Source organism: Canis aureus, chromosome 14, assembly GCF_053574225.1.
Source record: "Canis aureus isolate CA01 chromosome 14, VMU_Caureus_v.1.0, whole genome shotgun sequence".
NCBI lineage: Eukaryota > Metazoa > Chordata > Mammalia > Carnivora > Canidae > Canis > Canis aureus.
The window spans coordinates 62,669,633-62,693,121 of NC_135624.1; the positions used below are offsets into that span (position 1 = coordinate 62,669,633).

The 23,489-nt window shown below is 34.0% G+C and overlaps 1 protein-coding gene across 4 annotated transcripts in view; it reads right to left on the reverse strand.

Annotated features, from left to right (window-relative positions):
* Positions 1–23,489, reverse strand: part of LOC144283735 (UDP-glucuronosyltransferase 2A1) — a 45,018-nt gene that overhangs the window by 12,875 nt on the left and 8,654 nt on the right. The window contains exon 2 of one of the 4 annotated variants that reach the window (XM_077848236.1): positions 19,852–20,483. The exons of 1 other annotated variant lie outside the window; for it this stretch is intronic. In XM_077848236.1, coding sequence (XP_077704362.1) covers positions 19,852–20,483 — 632 coding nt within the window. Of the gene's footprint in view, positions 1–4,628; positions 5,516–19,851; positions 20,484–23,489 lie in introns of those variants that run through there. 2 more of the 4 variants (XM_077848233.1, XM_077848235.1) reach the window with 2 other exon arrangements.

A 23,489-nucleotide genomic window follows, 5' to 3' on the forward strand; every position in this document is an offset into this window, starting at 1 on the left:
TAGATCTACCCGTTTCTCCATTCACCTACTGGAGAACAGCTTGGTTGTTTCCATGTTTGGACAAATATGAATAAAGCTGCTATAAATATCCATGCCTCATTTTTGTACAGACAAAAGTTTTCAGCTTATTTGGGTACATGCCAAGGAGTATGACAGTATGGTAAGAGTATGCTCAGTTTTGTAAGAAACCATCAAAATGTCTTCCAAAGTGGCTATAGCATTTTGCATTCCCACTAGCAATAAATGAGAATTCCTGTTCCACAACTGGCCAGATTTTGGTATTTGTCACTATTCTGCATTTTGGCCACTCTAACAGATGTGTAGTGCTGTATCATTATTTTAATTTGCATTCACCTCATGACACATGATATGGAGCATCTTTTTACATATTTGTTTGCCAACTGTGTATCTTCTTTGTTGAGGTTTCTGCTTCGCTTCATTTTTAATTGTGTTGTATGTCTCCTTATGGCTTTCTAAGAGTTTAATATACACATAAATATTTTGAGAGGGATCAGAGAGAGAGGGAGAAAGGGAATCTTAAGGAAGCTCAATCTCCATGCCCAGTGTGGAGCCAGACTCAGGGCTCAAGCTCACAACCCTGAGATCATGACCTGAGTTGTAATCAAGAGTTGGATGCTTAACCAACTGAGCCACGCAGGGGCTCCTATAAAATATTTTAGATAACATTCTTTATCAGGTATGTTCTCCCGATCAGTGTCTTATTGTTTCATTCTCTTGAAATTGTCTTTTACAGAGCAGAAGTTTTTCATTTTAATGAAGTCTGACATATTCATTATTTCTATTTTGTGCCTTTGGTGTTGTGTACAAATGCTCATTGCCATGTCCAAGATCATCTAGGTTTTTTCCTAGGTTATCTTCCAGGAGTTTTATAGTTTTGCATTTTACATTTAGATCTATGATTTATTTTTAGTTAAATTTTGTGAAGGGAGTAAGTCCTGTACTTATGTTCTTTTTTTGCATGTGGATGTCCAATTGCCTCCAGCATCATTTCTTAAAAGACTATCCATTGTACCACATTTGTTTCCTTGTCAAATATCACTGGACTACCTTGGTTGGGTCTATCTCTGGCCACTGTATTATTTCCTTTTCTGGTCTTATTTCCTTAGTTAGAACCTTCAGTATTGTGTTGAAGAGGTGTGGAGAGAGATATATTTTTATGTCTGGGTAGATTAGTTGAAAATCCCCAAGTCAACTAATGGGCTTAAAACATATTTGCAAGACACACTATAGAAAAAAAGGCTTAAATTCCCTAAAATATTAGTTGTAGGTCAGTCAGATAAATAAACTCAAAGAAAATAGACATGGAGCAGTGGTGACTAAAATGCCCTGTTAACAGCTAAAGTATAATCTTTGTTGAAGTATAAATTTTTTAGGAAGCTCTGAGATTATCTGGTAGGGGAAAATGTTTATAGTTTATACCTTATTTATCCATCACCAAAGAATATTGAGCATAAATAGCAAATCTGTTTGTATTTGTACACTATTCAAAAGACTAAACAATAAAATTTTGAGAGAGTCACATATAAATGGCAGATGTAAAATTTTCAAAATGTTCACCAGAGTCAGGTTTATAGTTTCCACAAAAGAAGGGTGTTTCTAAGATAGATAACAATCTATTTCCTAACTTACTTATAGAGTACACAGAAGTTTATTTTATTATTTCTTTCAATGGTACACTTACATTTTATATATTCTTTTGTTGGTATGATATTTTCTAAGATCTGAACGTAGATGTGTAATATTTTGAAGTAGATACAAAATATTTTTGTCTGTGTAAATTAGTTGAAAATTTCCATGTCAATTGATGGGTTTAAAATATATTTGTACACATATTTGAAGTAGATACAAAATATTTTTGTCTGTGTAAATTAGTTGAAAATTTCCATGTCAATTGATGGGTTTAAAATATATTTGTACACATATTATAGAAAAAAGGCTTAAATTCCCTAAAACGTTCTTACAGGTACTAAGATAAACAGATTTGAGGAAAATGGAATAATTTTTATCCACTTCAGAAAAGGTCTCAGGATAAAGGCTAAATGATTCAGCAATTTTAGAGAACATTGTGGCAAGGATATAAGTGCAATAAATTTAGGACAACTTTTTTTGTAATACCAGAGTTGGAACAACCCAAGTAGTTATCATGACTAGACTAGTTCAATGATTTTTACATCCATTAAAATTAATGCTATTAAGTGAATGTAAAGAATAATGTAAATTTTAAAATATTCTGCAGAAAGATGTCAAATCTAGATTTGGTGAAAAGAAAGGCAAAACTGAATATTTAGTCATTCCTCCTAATGATAAAGAAGAAAGAAAAGATGTATTTATTTATTTATTTTTATTTTTTATTTTTTAATTTTTATTTATTTATGATAGGCACACAGTGAGAGAGAGAGGCAGAGACACAGGCAGAGGGAGAAGCAGGCTCCATGCACTGGGAGCCTGATGTGGGATTCGATCCCGGATATCCAGAATCACGACCTGGGCCAAAGGCGCCTGCCTAAACCGCTGCGCCACCCAGGGATCCCAGATGTATTTAATAAATATGTTTAATGAATATCTTCACGTAAAGACAAGAATATTCATAGTGCTTATGTAGAGAAATACGAAGCCAATTATTATTCATTATATATAATTTTGTTCTGTTTAAATTTTTCAGCCATTTTATTAGTTATTTTTGTTACGAGATTGACAAGGAAGTTATGGTCATGGTATATTCAGATTTTCCTAATAAAGAAGATAAGAGAATACAGGACTGAAAATCAACAAAAGTACATACAACAAACAAACAAGCCTACTAAAGATGACAGAGTTAAAAATTTGCCATAGATCCTAAGGATTACATCTATTCCATAATATTTATGCACAGAGAATCCTATAACTTTCCCCTCTTTATGCATAATATGACAAATGCACCAAAAATTTATCGATAGCACTGGAAAAGTTTCTTTTATTATCAGAATATATTTATTTTTCTATGTCTTGCATTTATTTATGAGAATGGAATTGAGGTCAAAATCCTTTCTTCTTTACTTTAAATCCATAGAACCCAACGCACTGTCTGCACCCAGGTTGTGCTTCCTGGTTCTCAAATTATTTGTGGTGAAATCAGCACAGTATAAATTTAAATCATGTAGGGATCCCTGGGTGGCGCAGCGGTTTGGTGCCTGCCTTTGGCCCAGGGCGCGATCCTGGAGACCCGGGATCGAATCCCACATCGGGCTCCCGGTGCATGGAGCCTGCTTCTCCCTCTGCCTATGTCTCTGCCTCTCTCTCTCTCTCTCTCTGTGACTATCATAAATAAATAAAAAAATTAAAAAAAAAAATTAAATCATGTATAAAGCTATGGAGTTTTAAAGTGGATTCCTTTGAATATATTGTTTGTGAAACAAGGTATCTATTGGAAAGTCAGTGTTCCAGACTGACTTGTGTTCCTCTAACATTCATGTTGAAATCTGATTATATTTTGAGTTAGATACCTTAAAGAAGTAATTATATTAGAATGAGGTCCAAGAGTGGGGCTTACTCCAGTGTCATTGGTCTCTTTATAAGAAAAAGAAGAGACATTGGGTTTACATAGGCACAGAGAAAAGACCATGAGAGGACATAGCAAAACAAAAACAAAATGGCCACATACAATCCAGGAGGACAGGCCTCCAGAGAAACCAGCCCTAGCAACACCAAGATTCTCAAAAATAGTTGGAAGTGGAAGCCAACCTCAGTTGATGGAATCAAATGACAGCCAAACATATGAAACTTGCAAAGCAAAACCATTCCTTATTAGAAAAAGTAAGCAGTTAAAAATAGAATATGTTAATTAATAACTTAAAAAAATGCTATCTTTCAACAACTCAAGCATTAGGTTTCTTAGTTTTCCATTGAATTTTTCAGGTTCTGTGTAGTACTCACTTAAGGAGTATAAAGCATCTGGAAAACTTTTCAGTATGACCAGCTATGATCAAACAGTTCATGTATGACTAATGAAGTTTCAACCAACATTTAAAAAAGAGATATGAATGGCAAAGACTCTGGTCCAAGAGGAGAATAATATACATTTTAAATGTAATAATCCAGGAGTCTCAAAATTTGTGGGTCAAAATTCAGACAAAGGAAATTATATATGCCAAAGTTAATCCCACTGTTCATATAGTTTAGGCTTCAGTTTATGGCTGTAATGAGGCAAGAGGATTATCTTACTCTTACAACAAATATTGCACTCTTTGACCAATAAAAAGCCAAATCTCCTCCATTATGAAAACTCAGTATACAAGATTCATTTGTGATATCCTATATCTGATAAAAAAATATATCTTCCATTAGATTGACACTTATTAGTGTGTTTTGTATTTTGTTTTGATAACAATCTATTAAGTATCAGGGTACCGTACAAACTGGTTAGATGACTGTAAAGAAAGGGTAACCATACCAAGATATTTCTTGCCTCACCCCTTTCAATTGAATATGGATAATGTTCATTGCTATTATTTATAAAGGTTTATGTGGAATTGAAACTCTTAAGAATATGCCCTTTTCATTTTCCCAGACTTTTCTTAAACCACCTGTTTCTTTACATGACTATTTTAGAATGAAAAGCAGTCTCTTACCTAATACTTCACTGTAAAACTGGTCCCAAAACTGATTGTTATATTGGTGGATCCATAAGTTAAAGAAAATGGAGAACATTAAATTTTTTACCCTTTGCAGAAAAGTCATTCTGTCTGTTAGTGCCGCCATGGTAACAGGAACATAGGAAAGTGGAGCTGGAAGCTTCCCACAGTGTTTTTCCACAGTGTCACCCATAGAAAACCTTAGTGTGTACACAAAAGGGACCCCCAGTAGTTCAGCTATCAGCTCTCCACAGGGTAATGCAGGGTCTATGACCATTACGTTGTAGTTAGCTTCCCGGAGTTTCTTCATGATTGACTGGTTGTAGGCTACAGTCTCACATAGGAGTTTTAAGTTTCCTGTTATTTGATGAAAGAACTCTTGCAGTTTTAATGCTGACTGCCAGCGTGACAATGTTGGCATAACATTAGTAGCTATGTCTAAAAAGTCATTTAGTGATTTTTCAGCAGCCTCTCTGTCGCGTGGCACAGGGATCACCTCAAATTTCAGTGTGGAAGGCTTGTTGTAGTCAATGATGAAACTCTGTGGAGACACCAACACAGTCACCTCATGGCCCCTTTCTGTGAGTTTCTCCAGAATAATCCTTAGATTGAGCCAATGGCTCATGTCACAGGGCCACACCAGGACCTTCCCACAGAATCCACAGCCAGTGTAGCAGAGCTGCAGCAGCACAATTGCTGAAATCCATTTTGTAGACATCATGACAGTAGGTTCCTTACACACTGCTCTACAGAAGTTAAATGTTTGCTGGGCACAGAGTGAAGAGGCAATTTAGATACAGATCAAGTTAAAAATTAATTTCTAGAGTTAAGAAATGACACTATGTGACAGCACTTTGTCGTTGTTGACGAGGCACAGTCCTATAGAGTATTTGTCCAAGAGGAGATATGAAATATTTAAATGTTTTGAAGAAATGGCTGCAGTATTTTAGTTCATTTTAAATATATTAAAATAAAAATAATATATTTTAATTGACAATCTTTAAATGTAATAGAAGAACCCAATTAAGCAAGTCTAGTAAATAATATGGTACATCTTATGGAACATGATGATTGATAATTTGGGAAACAAAAATGTAAGCTTTGACATGCTCGTATATGGATAAGATGCATACATCACGTAGTAACAGGAGGATAATGCTAAATAGTATATTAAAGTACAGTATTTCAGGGCCCCAGAAGATGCTGTCACTCCAATGTGAAAAAATTCACACAAAGCTGCAGGATAGAGGGTGCATTTCACCGGAGCCCAGAAGCAAACGTGACAGAAGGAGGGTTCTGAAGGTAAATGGAAGAAAAGGAAAAAAAGAATGCTGATATGGGAATCATGACCATTTATGTATATAGTTATCAGTTCAGTATGTTTAGAGTGAAAGCCAACATAGGACACTGCAGACAAGGAAAATATTATTTAAAGCAGGACACTTTGGAGAGCCTTGTGTGCTGTACTTTGGGTTCCATTTTAATTTCCATTAAAGAAGTCTACTCAGATTTGCAAATGAGATTCAGAAAATGATCATATGTGTCCTATAATGAAACTATTCTAGCTTCTAAATAGGACTTGAGGGATGCCTGGGTGGCTCAGTGGTTGAGCGTCTGCCTTTGGCTCAGGGCATGATCCCGGTGTCCTGGGATAGAGTCCCACATTGGGCTCCCCCTGGGGAGCCTGCTTCTTGGTCTGCCTATGTTTCTGCCTCTCTCTGTATCTGTCATGAATAAATAAAAATAAAATCATTAAAAATAAATAAATAGGATTTCCGTGGTATAGAAAGAAAGATTGTTAGATGGCATATTTTTTTCCCCTAGAAAATGATCTTTCCAGAAGCATGTTTTTTAGTAGTATCTTGGAAGATGCTGAGAAAGGAGAGCTATTCTACCCATTTGACCTTTCAGAAATATTTAAAACTAACAATTTTCCTGAAGAGTAAATAACGATGTATGTTGGAAATGCGTATATTGATAATATATATGAGTAGAGATGGGAGTGTCATAGCTATAGAAATGAACAACAAAGAGGGGCATTTACTTATTGCCCAAGATTTCTCCTGGGGAATAGATTTCTCCGAGAGAGAAGCTTCTGTTTTACTAAGCAAAGAATTTGTATGTGCTTATGTTTGTTTCTGGGTATAATATTTATAGGCCCAAATGCTTGTCTGCAGCATGTATTGGAGAGTATAACATTTTCCAGCATAATAAAACTTGTGCCCATGAACTTTGTGCATATCAAAGCTGGTATCAATGGATCTGCCAAAAGTTATCTAGACCTGACTATTACAGGCTAATGGAAGTTAATTGTTAATTTGTATGTGTTTTTCTAAGCTGGTCATTACATCACCAAGAGCTTGAAATTAGTCAAGGTAGGAGGAGTTACACCACAGATATTAATAAATGCTATATAAAAGTGGTTTATTCCCCTTTTTACACCACAGAAAGCCACTTGTTAAACATTTAGAGCAGATCGCTGGATAACGAAGTGCAAAAAAGAGAGTGCATATGTCTAAGTAGAAGCAAAGTACAGGCCCAGGATTTAAAAGATGGAGTATCTCAAAACTAGAAGTCTTTTTTATTAGTTTTCTATTATCAAATGACAGACTTCCCAAAGCCTTATAGTCTTAAAGCAACAACTTTCTATTTAGTTTTGACTCTGCTCACAATTCTGATCTAGCTAGGCAGAGCTATCCTGGGCTGACCTTGTTCATGCTCATGTGAATCTGAGTTATCCAAGTGCTAGCTGATCCTATGGGTCATATGGATGTTTTGGCTGATATCTTTGCGGGTGAGTATTCTGAGTTGTGTGTCCCTCACCATTCAGCATGCTAGAAGTTTAAATCACAACACAAAAAGTTCACAGCAACATGAATGGACCCTGAGGACATCATGCTAAATGAATCAAGTTAGAGAAAGGCGCATACCATATGATCTCACTTATATGTAGAATCTAACAACGACAACAACAACAGCAACAAGCCTATGGGTACAGAGAACAATTGCTGGTTGCTGGAGACGGGGTGAGTGAAATGGGTAGAGGGAATCAAAAGGTACAAACTTCCAGTTATAAAATAAATAGTCATGAGGCTGTAATGCATAGCACAGCGACTATAGTTAGTAATCTGTACTGCATATCTGAAACTTGCTAAGGAAGTAAATCTTTCATCACACAAAAAAATTCTGTAAGTATGTATAGTGACAGAAATAACAAGACTTACTGTGGTGATTGCTTTGCAATATATACATATTAGATCAATATATTGTATACTTGAAATTAACATGCTGAATGTTAATTATACCTTAACAAAAACATAAAAATAAAAATGTTTTAAATTTAAAAAAATTATACAGAGCAAGCCAGAATTTGGTCTATGGAATGTTCTTTCAAACCTTACAACTCTTTTAAAAGAAACTTTACAAATATCTTCTCAAATTTGGCAATAATCCTGAAAGTTCACCTGATAGGACCCAAAAGCAAGTTGTGAAGCAGAAAATTTTTTTTCTTTAATTATCAATAGTGTAAAATAAATTTTGATCCAGCATGCTACGGAGCATGTTGAATTATCCTTATTCTCTATAGAAAACAGAATTATAAAATGTCATGTGAATATGGCAATTAAAGAATATTCAGCCAAAAAAGTAATGAAAAATATTATAAAGAAATGTCAGGAAGTAAATTCAAAAATATGTTATTTTTCTGAATTCTGTGATACTTATGGCATTTGTCTTTTTTCACAAAATGAATCCTTTGTGAAGATTTCTTATTCTGAATAAATATTTGCATTAATATACATATTTTTAAATATCACAGAACAAAGAGAGTAAACTGCCACATGTATTACATTCACTAAAGTCACATAGGCCAAAGCAAGGCAAATAGCCAAGACTAGAGTCAGTGTGGGAGATGACTGCAAATGGGAATGCATTATAGGGGAAGCAGAAAAATCATAATAAAAAAGAACTTTAAAAATGTAAAGAAAGAAGATGTAAAGAAGACACTTAAGGGGCTCATGGGTGGCTCAGCTGGTTGAGCAACTCAACTCTTAAGTTCAGCTCAGGACATAGTCTCAAGGTCATGAAATTGAACCTCTCATTGGCCTCCATGCTCTGCAAGAAGTCTGCTTGAGATTTTTTTCCCTCTCTTGCCTCCTCTCCCTCTACCCCTCCCCTGGCTCACTTGCCATCTCTCTCTCTCTCTTTCTTCTCTCTCTCAAATAAATAAATCTAAAAAATAATAAAAAGAAGACACTAAAAAGCTAGTCACTTAAGCTAGAACTCTAAGAAAATATATTCGACAACTTAAAGATGGATAAAATTATATTATCTATCTATCTATCTATCTATCATCTATCTATCTATCTATCTATCTATCTATCTATCTATCTATCATCTACCTATCTATCCTATTTAACATTAACCAAAATTGACAGAAGTAGAAAAAGAAACTTCTAAATTTTAGGAAGTATAAATATTGACAAACACTCTCCTGCAATAAGTTCCCCAGCTCAAGATATTTTACAGAAAATCATAACAAGCCCATAGGTAACATCATCCACAATAGTGAAAGACTGAAAGCTTTTCCTCTAAGATCAGAAGGATGCCTAATCTCAGCATTCCTATACAACATAATATTGGAAGTCCTGGTAAAAGCAGTCAAGCAAGAAAAATAAATAAAAGACATCTGAATTAGAAAAGAAGTAGTAAATTTTTTTCTGCTTGAAGATGACATCCTTTTATATATAGAAAATTTTAAAGATTCCACCAGAAGTCTGTTAAAACTAATAAATGAATTTAATAAAGATGCAGGATACACACTCACCATACAAAAATCAGTTGTTTTAATATACTAACAAAATAGCTGTAAAATTAATTTAAAAATATTATTTTTATGCTATTTACTATAGCATCAAAAATAATGAAATACTTGGGGATAAACTTAACCAAGGAAGTGAAAGATCTGTACCTGGAAAACTGTATTATTTTTCTATTTTAATTTCAGTATAGTTTACATGCAGTATTATATTAGTTTCAAGTATACCATAGTGATTCGACAATTCTATACATTATTCAGTATTCATCATGAAAAGTGTACTTTTAATTCCCTTCATCTATTACATCCATCCTCCCCCACCCCATCAACTCCCCTCTGGTAACCATCAGTTTGTTCTCTGTAGTTAAAAGTCTCCTTTTTCTTTCTTTCTTTGTTTTCTCTTTTAAATTCTACATGTATATGAAATCATATGGTATTTATCTTTCTCTGACTAATTTCACTTAGCATTATAGTCTCTAGAACCATCCAGATTGTTGCAAATGGCAAGATTTCATTTTTTTCCCATGGCTGCATAGCATTCCACTGTGTATGTGTATACATGTATTACATTCATTATATGATATATATATATATAATATATATATATATAATAAATCACATTTTCTTTATCCATTCATTTTTCAATGGACATCAGTTGTTTCCATAACTTGACTATTATAAATAATGCTTCAATAAGCATAGGGGTACATATATTTTTTGAATAAATAAAATAAAATATTTAAGTAAATAATAGTGGAATTACTAGATCATGTGGTAATTCTATTTTTTTATTTTTTGAGAAAACTCCATATTGTTTTCCACAGTGGTTATGCCAGTTTCACTCTTATTAACAGTGCATGAGGGTTCCTTTTTGTCAAGACTTTTTTCTTGTGGTTTTGATTTTAGCTATTCTGACAGATGTGAAATGATACCTCACCTCACCTAGTTTTAACTGACATTTGCTTGATGATGAGTGATGTGGAGCATCTTTTTATATGTCTTGACCATTTGTATGTCTTCTTTGGAGATATTCATGTTTTCTACCCATTTTTAAATTGGATTATTTGTTTTTGGGGTTTTGAGTTGTATAAGTTCTTTATATATCTTGGATACTGAGCTTTGATTGAATATACTATTTACAAATACCTTCTCACATTCAGTAGGCTGTCTTTTAGTTTTGTTGATTGTTTCTTTTGCTATGCAGAAGCTTTTTATTTTGATGTTGTCCCAATAGTTTATTTTTGCTTTTTTATCCCTTTCCTTAGGAGACATATCTAGAAAAATTTTGCTATGACTAATGTCTGAGAAATTTCAAATGGTGCACTTTTCTAGGATTTTTATGGTTTCAGGTCTCACATATAGACCTCTAATTGACCATGGAAAACTTTAAAACATCAATGAAAAAAATTGAAGTAGACACAAATAAAGGGAAAGATCTCTTGTGTTCATACTATAAAAATTGATATTGTTAAAATGTCCACATTACCAAAGCAATCTGTAGATTCAGTAAAATCCCTATCAATATTCCAATCACATTTTTTATAGAAATAGGAAAAACAATACTAAAATTTGTATGGAACCACAAAAGACCCTGAATAGCCAAAGTAATTCCAAGAAAAAAGATCAAAGCTGGAGGCCTCACATTTCTTGATTTTAAACTATATTTACAAGGTACAGTAATTAAAATAATATGATACTGACATAAAAGCAGACACATAGATCAATAGATCAGAATTGGGAACTCAGAAATAAACCCATACATATATGGTTACTTAACAATTGACAAGGAAACCAAGAATACTTAATAGAGAAAAGATAGTCTCTTCAATAAATGAAGCTGGGAAAATTGGATATTCACATGCCAAAGAATGAAATTGAATCCCTATCTCACACCACTCACAAAAATTAACTCAAAATAATATAAGACCTGAAACCATAAAAGTCCTAGAAGAAAACATAGAACCAAAGTTTCTTGGTATTGGTTTTGCCAATGATTTTATGGATGAAACCCAAAGCACAAACCACAAGGGCAGAAATAAATCATTGGTACCACATCAAACTCAAAAGCTTCTGCAAAGCAAAAGAAGCAAAATGGAAACCTAAACTACAGAATGGGAGAAAGTATTTGCAACCACATATCTGATGAAAGGTTAATATTCAAAATATGAAAGAGACTCATGTAACTCAATAGTAGAAGACCTCAAATAATCCAATTAAAAGTGGGAAGAAGACCTAAAGAGATATTTTTCCAAAGAAAACATAAAAATGGCCAACAGGTATATGAAAAGGTGCTCAATATCACTAATCACCAGGAAATGCAACTTAAAACCATGATGAGTTATCATCTCACACTTGTTAAAATGGTTATTATCAAAAAGATAAGCAATAAGTGTTGGCAAAGTTTTAGTAAAGGAACCCCTTATGCACTGTTGGTGGGAATGTAAACTGGTTCAGCCACTGTGGGAAAAGTAAATGTAGAAATGTACCTCAGAAAATTAAATAGAAAATTAATAGGGATACTATATGATCCAGCAATTTCACTTCTCGGTATATATCAAAAGGAAATTAACTTACTGTCTTGGAAAGATATTTGTACTTTCATGTTTATTGCAGCATTCTCACAACAGACAAAATATGGAAACTACTGAGGTGTCCATTGACAGATGAATGAAGAAGTTATGATTGTGTATATATATATATATAGTATATATATATACTATATATATATATATACCTCACAATGAAATAAAAAGTAGACATAATAAAAAAAAGTAGACATAAGAAAGAAGGGAAACGTACCATTTTCAATAACATGGATGAAACTTGAGAGTGTTATGTTAAGTGAAACAAGTCAAACAGAGAAAGATAAATTCTATATGATCTCACCTGTATATGGAAATTAAAAAAAAAAAAAAAAAGCCAAACTCATCAGAGAGTAGAATGGTGGTTGCCAGGAATGGATACTGAGAGGCAGAGAAATGAGTGAAGGTGACCAAAGGTTATAAACTTCCAGTTATGAGATAAGTAAGTTCTGGAGATGTAATGTACAACATGGTAACTATAGTTGCCAATATTCTATCATCTATTTGAAAGTTGCTAAAAGAATGAGTTCTGGGGATGCCTGGGTGGCTCAGCAGTTTAGAGCCTGCCTTCAGCCCAGGGCATAATCCTGAGGTCCTCGGATCGAGTCCCACATCGGGCTCCCTGTGTGGAGCCTGCTTCTCCCTCTGCCTGTGTCTCTGCCTCTCTCTCTGTGTCTCTCATGAATAAATGAATAAAAAATGTTTTTTTTTTAAAAGAATAAGTTCTGGGGATGCCCGGGTGGCTCAGCGGTCTAGCACCTTCGGCCCAGGGCCTGATCCTAGAGACCCGGGATTGAGTCCCATGTCGGGCTCCCTGCATGGAACCTGCTTCTCCCTCTACCTGTGTCTCTGCCTCTCTCTCTGTCTCTCTCTGTCTCTCATGAATAAATAAATAAAATCTTTAAAAAAAAAAGAATAAGTTCTCATCACACACACACACACACACACACACACACAACTGCTAACTATATGAGGTGATAGAAGTGTTAAAACTAACTTTACTGTAATAATCATTTTACAATATGTTGATCTATCAAACCATTGCTTTGTACACCTTAAATTTACACAATATTACCTGTCAATTGTATCTCAATAAATTTGGAGAAAAAAAATAGAAAATTATACTCAACCTTAAAATATCAAAAATAAAAGAGCTCTTAAAGTATTACAGGCATGGGAAAAGAAGGAAAACAGAGGTTATTTTCATGAAATGTTTATGATATGGTACTAAAATCTTAAAGAAATGCCTAAAAGTGGAATATTTTTAATTTTGTTTCTATCCAGCCCTTTGTCTATCAATAAAAATATATCCAGCAAAATATTAATGATATATACAAAAATGATATGAATAAAATTTAGTTATTTCAATTAAATTTAAAAATAAAAGATAAAGACAATTATCTTCACTATTATTTAAAAAGTCTGAATTTATTAGAAGTAACATTAGACAAGAGAAGGGGACCAGTGACATAGGAATTAGAAAGGGAGATGTAATTTATTTCTAGTATCAGTTTAATGAACCTGTGTCTAGATAACTATTGTAAAGTACAGGATAATATGGACAAATATGAGGATATGAAATTGAAATTGAATGATAATTAGGATTTTTGTATACATACAATGGCCAGTGGCAGAGAAAAGGAAGAGGGAACTCATTTATAGCACCACCAACAAAACAAATCAGTTGGCTGAAATTTAACAACAAATATGTAAAACCTTTATATAAGAAACATCGGTAAGCACTCCAGAAGACACACAGATGATTTTTAAAGTAAAATAATAATTGTTATTATTATTAATATATTCTTGAAATGGTGATTCATAAAAATGTGAGTTTAAACCAAATATTTGCACTTAATTGTATGCCAGTGAAAATAATTAGTTCTTTTTCTCCTCTAGAGCTAGTTAAAATTATTTCAAAATTCTTATAACAACATAAGCAAGCAGAAGAGGCCAAGGGTACCCAGGACCTGTATGCTGTTCAATGAAGACAGAGCAAAGTTCTGTAAACTTGAGACCACACACTTCTCTGTGACAAGACAGCCAGTATGTTACCAAAATATTCAAAGATTTTTAACTTGCAAAACAAAATCTGTCAAGTTGAAATAATGTCACAACAGTGCCCTCAGGAAAGTTGGGGGAGAGAATGCTCATAGGAAACACCAGATCACCAAGCAAACAGTGGGAGTTTGGCAGACTTGTTTCTTTCTCTTCCCCATCTATGACTTCTCAATTTAAAATCCTGGAAATTAGGGGGTGGTAATTATTCCTGGGAATATAAATTTCTTTATGTAGTGGATTCAATATACATGCGGTCTTTATCTGGTTAAGTTACATATTTTGTGATTTCAGAAAAGTTGCCTAATCTTTCTGAATTTTGAAGGCTCCAATGTAAAAGATAATGATCATTCTTGGTGTGTGTGTGTGTGTGTATTAGTAATAATCTCTGTATTGTACCTATCAAAGCTCTTGGTACGTGTTTAATAAGAGTAACTTTAATAAGTTAATAGTAAAGATGGTACAATTAGCAAGAGCATTTGCTGCAGAATCACTAAATAGAGCTAGACCAGAGCTGCTTGACAGAGCACAAACTGAACATGAGTGGCAATGTAATCGTGTTGCTTTTAGAGTTCAAGTTATTAGAGAATGCTTTTAAAAAGCTCACAAAAGGAAAATAAAAGTCAATCAGAATGAAGAATGAAAACCAAACGATAGGAGTTACTCACTCTGAAAAGATTTGGAGACCAGCTTTTTTAGAAAAGAGATCCCAGAAATTAATTCATGTGCTGGTTACAGAGATACTTAAATTTGACAAAACACATCACACTGCAAACTTTATGCACTTAACTTTTACCACGTATAAGTTAGCTCATAATCTTTTTAAAAAATGAGATAACCCTGCACATTAACCGCATGGTTATACTCTTTTACAGAAGGCAAAAAGAAAATACATAGTGTTGGTGAGAATAAGGAACAATTGGAATCCTAGTAAATGGCTGATGGGATTATTAATTGGCACAAGCACTTGAGAGAAACTAGATTTTAGCAGTATGTATTAAAGCTAAACAAATACATATCCTATGACCTAGCACTCCACTCAGATATGACACACGCATATTCACCAAAAGATATGTACAAGAATGTTCATAGCAATGTTTATCATAAATAGCCAAAACCAGGATAGTCCATATGTTTGTCAACAGCAAAATGGGTAAATAAAATGTAGCATATTAATTCAATAGAATCTATGTAACTTTGAGTATGAACAAACTATATCTATATCCAACAACTTAGGTGAATATAAAAAACATTAGCAAAAGAAGCAAAATACAAGAGTACACAATGTGTGGTTAAAGTCTAAAATCACGCCAAACTAACTTGTATTGTTAGAAGTTAAGAAAGTGGTTACCCTTAGGAGTTGTAAGGACTGGCAGGAGAAGAAAGAGGAGTTATGGGTATAATGTTTTGTTTCTAGATTTGGGCGCTGGTTGCATGGGTAGTTTCACACTTTGAAACTTCAGTAAGCTGTAAAATTATGATTTATGTCTTACTTCAAAAGATAGATTACCCAGAGCTGGAACAAATAATCCTAAAATGTATATGGAACCAGAAAAGACCTCGAATAGCCAAAGGAGTTTTGAAAAAGAAAACCAAAGCTGGTGACATTACAATGCTGGTCTTCAAACTCCATTGCAAAGCTGTCATCATCAAGACAGACACATAGGTCAATGGAACAGAATAGAGAATCCAGAAATGGACCTTCAACTCTATGGTTAACTAATCTTTGACAAATCAGGAAAGAATATCCTGTGGAAAAAGGACAGTTTCTTCAACAAATGGTGTTTGGAATATTGGATAGCCACATACAGAAGAATGCAACTGGACCATTTCCTTATACCATACACAAAAATAGAATAAAAATGGATAAAAGACCTAAATGTGAGATAGGAATTCATCAAAATCCTGGACAAGAACACAGGCAGCAACCTCGTTGACCTCAGCCACAGCAACTTCTTGTTAGACATGTCTTCAAAGGCAAGGGAAATAAAAGAAAAAATGAACTATTGGGACTTCGTCAAGATAAAAAGCATTTGCACAGCAAAGAAAATAGTCAACAAAACTAAAAGGCAACCTACAGGATGGAAGAAGATACATGCAAATGACATATCAAATAAATGGCTAGTATCTAAGATCAATAAAGATTTATTAAACTAAACACCCAAAGAACAAATAATCCAGTCAAGAAATGAGCAGAAAACAGAACAGACATTTCTCTAAAGGAGACCTACAAGTGGCCTACGGACACATGAAAAAATGCTTCACATCACTCATCATCAGGGACATACAAATCAAAATCATAATGAGATACCACCTCACATCAGTCAGAATGGCTTAAATGAATAAGACAGGAAACAACGAATGTTGGTGAGGATGCAAAGAAAGGGGAACCCTCTTACACTGTTAGTGGGAATGCAAGCTGGTACAGCCACTCTGGAAAATGAGATGAAGTTTCCTCTGGAAGAGGAGCTAACCTACGACTCAGCAATTGCACTACTAAGTATTTACCCCAATGATACAAATGTAGCGATTCGAAGGGCACCTGCACCCCAATGTTTATAGAAGCAATGTCCACAGTAGACAAACTGGAGATCTGAGATGTCCATTGATAGATGAATAGATAAAGAAGATGGAAAAGAATTTTATTTATAACTTGTTATATGCTTCTTTTACTATAGCATATATATGTACATAATGGAATATCACTCAGCCATCAGAAAGGATGAATACTTACCATTTACATTGACCTGGTCGGATCTGGAGGGTATTATGCTTAGTGAAATAAGTCAATCAGAGAATGACAATTATCATATGGTTTCATTCAAATGTGGAATATAAGAAACAGGGCAGAGGATCAGAGGGGAAGGGAGGGAAAACTGAATGATGACTGAAAGTCATCAGAGAAGGAAGTAAGATTTTTAACCAATACAGTAAGATATTTCCTTCTAACTTGTTTCCTTCAGAATAGATATTTGGGATTTTCCTGTATCACTATAAACATGCTAATTTTCCAGTCAATTTTTCCCACAGACTAAAGAATAGACATGGAGATGGAAAATTTCAGAAATTTGATGTTATTAAATCTCCTGTGTTCTCCTATGTTTGCTAATAATATCAAATGTAAACTACCTTCTCTATTTCAGTATCAGTTTACAGCTATCAGGTGTCCCTAATACTTTAAAAATGTGAACAAAAGACTTAATAGGATTATATCACCCCCAATGCTTTAATTTGAAATAAAATATCCAAGGCAGTTACTTGTCCTTCAAGTATGTTTAGTAACATGAGGCGTATAGAGGATTTAAGTAAATAAGATATCTAATCTCTCAGAATGTGAGATTTCTGAAACTAGATTATGATCCTGTGAAAATGAGAAGTTGAGAACATTCTGTTTTACAAAGGCTTTCCATACATTATATAACCTGTCATGGTTCCTTCTCAGAAGGAAGACTTAGTATACCCCAGAGGCCATTTATTCTTTGCATACACGCATGCACACACACACACACACACACACGGGCACACACACACATATATGCAAAATATGTTTAACATTAGTGTGGTTCTTTATAATTGACATAAGACATCCATCTATATGGTGTCATATGATCATCCTAAAGGGCACAGTGATATAATTATCCCCTTTTAAAAGGGTAGAAATGTTGTGACTCAGAATTTAAGTCACTTGCCTGAAATTACACAGTAAATGGAATGTGAACTCAGAATCCCAGGTACTTTCCAAGAACCCTCACCACCTTGCTTTTCGTAATTCCTTTATTTAAGGAATAGAGACTGTTAACTCACTCAATACCTATAGTAGTTGGTATGTGATGTATATATGAGCAGAGACAATTATTATAGGACACATTTCAAATGCCTTAGAAAATAATCATAAGTTAATATATAAATTTAAATCAGAATATGTCATTCAGTCATGAAATTTGGAATCCAGGAAAAAGAAAATGTAGTTATGTGACATTATGATGAATATAAAAACACAGAATTTTGCTTTCAAAATTCTAATCATAGTATCTTCAAAAGTATACACAAATTTTAATTATCTTGCATATATTTTATTTATATATGCGTGGTATGTTTAATCTCTTCCTTCTAGATGACTCTATGAAGAAGTTTAAAAGTGTAAATGATGGAAAATTGGATGAAGAATATTCCAAAATCCAGGAAAGAAAAATATATATATACAAATTCTGCTTGTGAAAAGTAAGATAAAGGTCACATAACAGTGAGGATATTCCTGCTTCTATGGCTTGCCACAGATTTTTCTACTTGTTCTTATGGATGTCTAAAATACTTTTCCCCCAGGGATCCCAATGGCTCTCATACTCATTGCCCTCAGGTCTTCATTCAAATGTCACCCTTTGAGAACTTCCTTGCTACTGTATTTAAAAGTGTAACCCTGCTCCCAGAACTACCTATTCTTATTTTACTACATAGCATATATCACAGTCTAACACCTTATATTTTATTTCTTTATTTTCTGTATGCTCTTACTAGTATGTAAGCTCTATGGGGAGTGTAGATGTTGATGTTTGCCAACTGTACCTAAAAAAGAGGCAGGTACCAGGTTGGTGTTCAATAAATACTTTTTTTTTTTTACACAAGGAAAGCATGATAGAAGAAAAGAAGGAAGGGGGAGAGGGAGAGAGAGAGAGGGATAGAAGAGAGGAAGGAGAAAGAAAGGAAAATAAATAAAGAGTGGGAGGGAGGAAAGCTGAGAAACTAGTGTTGGTAAGATTAATGGTTAATTTCTGCTGTTAATTAATACCTGTTAATTAATACCTGATAAATCTGAGAAAAACCATTCGGGAGAGAAGAAAATAGAAAAATGAAGGAAGGTTCATGAGGATCAGAAAGAGATCAAAAAGATAAATAAACCAGAGCCCTTTGCATTATTTTATTTGATCCTCATAAGGAATGTGTGAAGCAAGGAGACTTGAGGATTGCCGAAGAATACAGAGAAATCTATTATCTATCTATCTATCTATCTATCTATCTATCTATCTATCATCTATCATCTATGTTTTTAAAAACTTTTATTTATTTATTGATGAGAGACACAGAGAGGCAGAGGGAGAAGCAGACTCCCTTCACGGAGCCTGATTCAGGACTGGATCCCAGGACCCTGGGATCATGCACTGAGCTGAAGGTACACGCTCAACCACTAAGCCACCCAGGTGCCTGGATACAGAGAAATTTAAGTTGGAGCCATGCTAGTGTAAGCACCCAGAGGAGCTTAAGGCTGGAGAGATACTGGGGAGAGAGTGGTGGCTCTTGGGGGGACTTGGGGGGCTGGGGGGTTATAAAGTCAGCTTTCCAATGCCCAGTCCTAGGCTTTTTGAAAGTTTTCTGCAGACAAAGAAGAGAATGAGGAATGACGGAGGGAAAGGAAATCATGTATCACTTCAAAATGTTTGCCAGGTATTTTTTATCTGTGTCGCGATTCATCCTAGTAGAGGCACTTTCATTTATATCCAAGGATTGATTTACTCATTGAAAAGACATTACCTAAATAGGCACAAGATTATTTGCACTGAAGCATTAGAATACATATTAGTATCACCATTACATTTTCTATATTTGGAATTTATCCAAAAAGGATGATCTTATATGAGGGTTTTATATATAATGTGTGTATTTACTTCAGCCTGGCATGTGCAGTGGGATGGAAAACTTCTGCTGTATTACCAACAAGAATAAATGAAGTATATGGAGACATTAATATGAAAATAGTTTAGAGACTTACCTAGAACTTTGCTGTAGTATGAATTCCATTCTCCCCAGTAGGACTGAAATATGTAGTCTTGCAGAGGATAAGAGATAGTATTTTTAACCCTCTCACCAAAGGTCATCTGGTCAGTGAGCTCTGACAAAGCTGCAGGTACATAGGAGGCAGGTGCTGGGATTTTCCCACAGTGTCTCTCAACTGTGGAAGCTGGAGAGAACCTCAATGTATACACAAATGGAATTCCTAATTTCAGAGCAACGAGGTCCCCACAGATAGTTACTGGGTCTGCTACTAACACATCAAAACCACGTTTCTGAAGTCTTGCCATTAACTTGGGGTTGCTTAATACTCCATCACAGATTTGTATATTGATTCGAAAAAAAGTATCTAGAAGTTTTCCTAGTTCTTTATAGAAACTCCAGAGTGTGAGAGGAGTTGGTCTGTGGTCTATCCATAGCATTATCATGTGTTCAATTAAGGAATCTAAGTTGTCGTTCGTAAAGGAGACAGGTATTACCTCAAAATTCACAGAAGAATCAGGATTAGAATTGATGAATAGAGTTGTTGATGAAGCCAGTACAGTCACATTGTGATTTCTTTGAATCAGCTCTTCTAGAATGATCTTAATATTTAACCAATGGCTACCATCCGTTGGCCAAATTAGCACATTTCCACTTAAAACAATTTCAGTCAAAGTCAAATTAAAAACCAGCAGCTGGACAAACTTCTTAGGCATGGTGATATCCATTATTAAAACCATCCTACTGTAGATCTTTCAAGATAAAAAGAAATTTTCAAAGTATATTTAGGGTTTTTTTTTCAAATAAAATAATGTTTAAAGTGATGGATACACTCATTCATAAGTCAATTGATCTATAGGTTAAAAGGAAAACAATATAATTCAAACCTTTATGTGCATTAAAGTTATTATTTTAACAACAGAAATAAATAAATTCCCATTTGAAAGGAAGTCAATTTATAAGCCTGGTGTCTGTGTACTATGTGACAATAATTATAAAAATGTATCTTTATCTTTCCTAAAATTAGGTTAAACAAAAATAATAGTTCTTACTGCTAAAGCCACTTTCTCAAAACTTATTGTAACTTCAAGATAGATGTCTTATTACAAGGCATTTTTACATACATTATTTAATTCAGTCCTTTCCAGAATCTTGTGTAGCATAAATTACTTGCTCTATTTCATAGAAAATGAAATTATTGTTGAGTTGCATACCCAAAAATATATGACAAAGTAGGGCAATTGGGACTATTATCATAACATCATTTGAGAAGTTGCTGGATTTCTATGGATTATGTCTCATCTTTGTAAGTTTTTGCAACTTTGGCAATGTATAATGACCGGCATTATTATTAATTCCCCATGGCTCATATTTAGGAAGAAAAACCAAAAATAATCTTCACTTAGAAGTTTTTCTCAAACATTTCAAGATGTTTTAGATTAATTGAATTATAGAGCAAATTACTACACATTTGGCAGAGGAGAATTTTCTTCTCTGATAAAGCATATTGATAATCATCTCCTCATTGCAAGGAATTTGTCACTTTCTTTCATGACGTGTCCATATACAGATCAAGAAGATTAGGGCCTAGTACCACAAGCTTTTCACTAAGAGCTATGTAGTAGCCTAAATTAGCTAGACACTAGAATTCAACAACCCCAGATTCAAAAATTTTTCTTTTTTCTTTTTCTTTTTTCAAAAAACTGTTCTTTTACAAGTTTTGTGACCCTGGGAAATTACCTTTACCCTTAGCCTTCTCATGCATACGTGAGAAATAATGATGTTAATTTGTTATATTACTTTGTGGATTAGCAATATGATCTGTAAAGTTTCTTTGTAAACTGCTTGATTCAGAACAAAAGTTTGATAATATTTGTAGTTTAATAAATTTATGTCGATTGATCAGTAAGCCAATAGGCTAGCTAGAGAATGACAACTAGACATAGATACAATAATAATTATCTGTTGAGATTCTTAGTAAATGCCAAACTGAACAAGGACAACTATGTAATGATGCTATTTTAAAAGTTATAATCATTAGAGATTGCCATTAAAAAGAGAAAATAAGAACAAATAATGTCATTAAAAGGATAGAAATCAGGAATTGAGAATGTAAATTAAGTGGTTTGTTTTCTATTCCCACTCTGTTGTCCTTGAATTGACTAATTATAGGCCTTTAAGTAACAAAAAGACCAGAAAGAGAAAAGGAAAGAGGAAAGAGAGAAGCGATGCTTTTAGAATTATTAAAATTGCATCCTTTCAAGAGTCAGCATCAATTTGAATATAATGTCTATACTTTAGAAATTATTTAGATTTTGAAGCCCAACAGCAAACACCCTGATGACCATTAAAATAGGCCTAATGAAAAGAATTTGATGCATCTTCATAAATCTGTTGCTATCATGACCTTTCAATAAAAAGGAGACAAAATATAACATACAAGGCATAACCAAAGGTTTATCAATAAAATACTTAGACTTGTCCAGTTATTGAGGTTCATTAAGTGGAATATAATAATTAAGTAGGGATTAGTCATTAGCAATAGTGACATTAGCACTTAAAATCTTATCAAAATATATCCTTGAATTAAATGCATGTAGGCAGCCCTACTTACCCTGAATAAAAGAAAAAAAAAAAAAAAACAGTTTAAGTGTGGGCAGCCAGTAGCAGAGCCTATCTGAGAACTGAATCTCCTAATCTTCAACACACTGGGGTTACTGAAGGTCCTAAACACTGACTTTTGACCACATTGTTCTCCAAACAGAGTTCCTCCCCTTCCCCTTCTTGGAGCCACTAGCCTATTTGCCTTTTGAAGTAAATATGTTTTTCTCTGCCTCCCAAAGTCAATCATTCCGATAGCCAACTTGCTAGCTCTCTTAAAAACTGGAGGAACAAAGCCTCAGGCTCTAAGTCTGAGTCCCTAAGATTAAAATTCAGTGAGACTCTGAGTCTTTCTTCCTATCGTAGCCTCTGACTGTCCGTATCTGTGGCATTCAAGGAGTCCCTTTGTCCCAGTTAAGTGGCCTTTTCAGGACAATAACATAACTATCTAATTTACTGAAGGACAATAGCAGATAATAGAATTTATTAATAGCTAATGTATATGTTTTTTGTTTTCAAATTATACTTGGATGTTACAGTGTTTAATTTCACTGGTGTCAATGTAGGTGTCTGTTTTATTTATTTTCCAATTCCCTGTGTGCCTGCAATATAGCAATGCAAATTCAAACATTTTAAGAAGATAAAAAATAAATTGTGTTTAGGGACATGTAGATATAAGCTTAGATTTAATTTTCCATCAATGGGATAAATAACAACTCCTGCCAAATATGCCTGATATCGTGAAAAAATGAAGTTCAGGGATTTAAAATGATTAAACATGTTTATTTTCTTCATGAAAGAAGAAGAGAGAAACCATGTGTTCAATTTGTCCAACTCCATCATTTCATATGTAAGAACGCAGATCGAGGAAGGTTTATATTATCTTGAAGTCACAATTGCCAGTAAGTGGCAGATGAGATGAATGCCTAGGGATTCCAGTTTCCAGCCCAATATTCTTTCTTCTTTCTTTTACTTTTTAAAATGTGAGATACATTTTATAACAGCGAAAATTAGAAAACCATTACGTTTCATAAT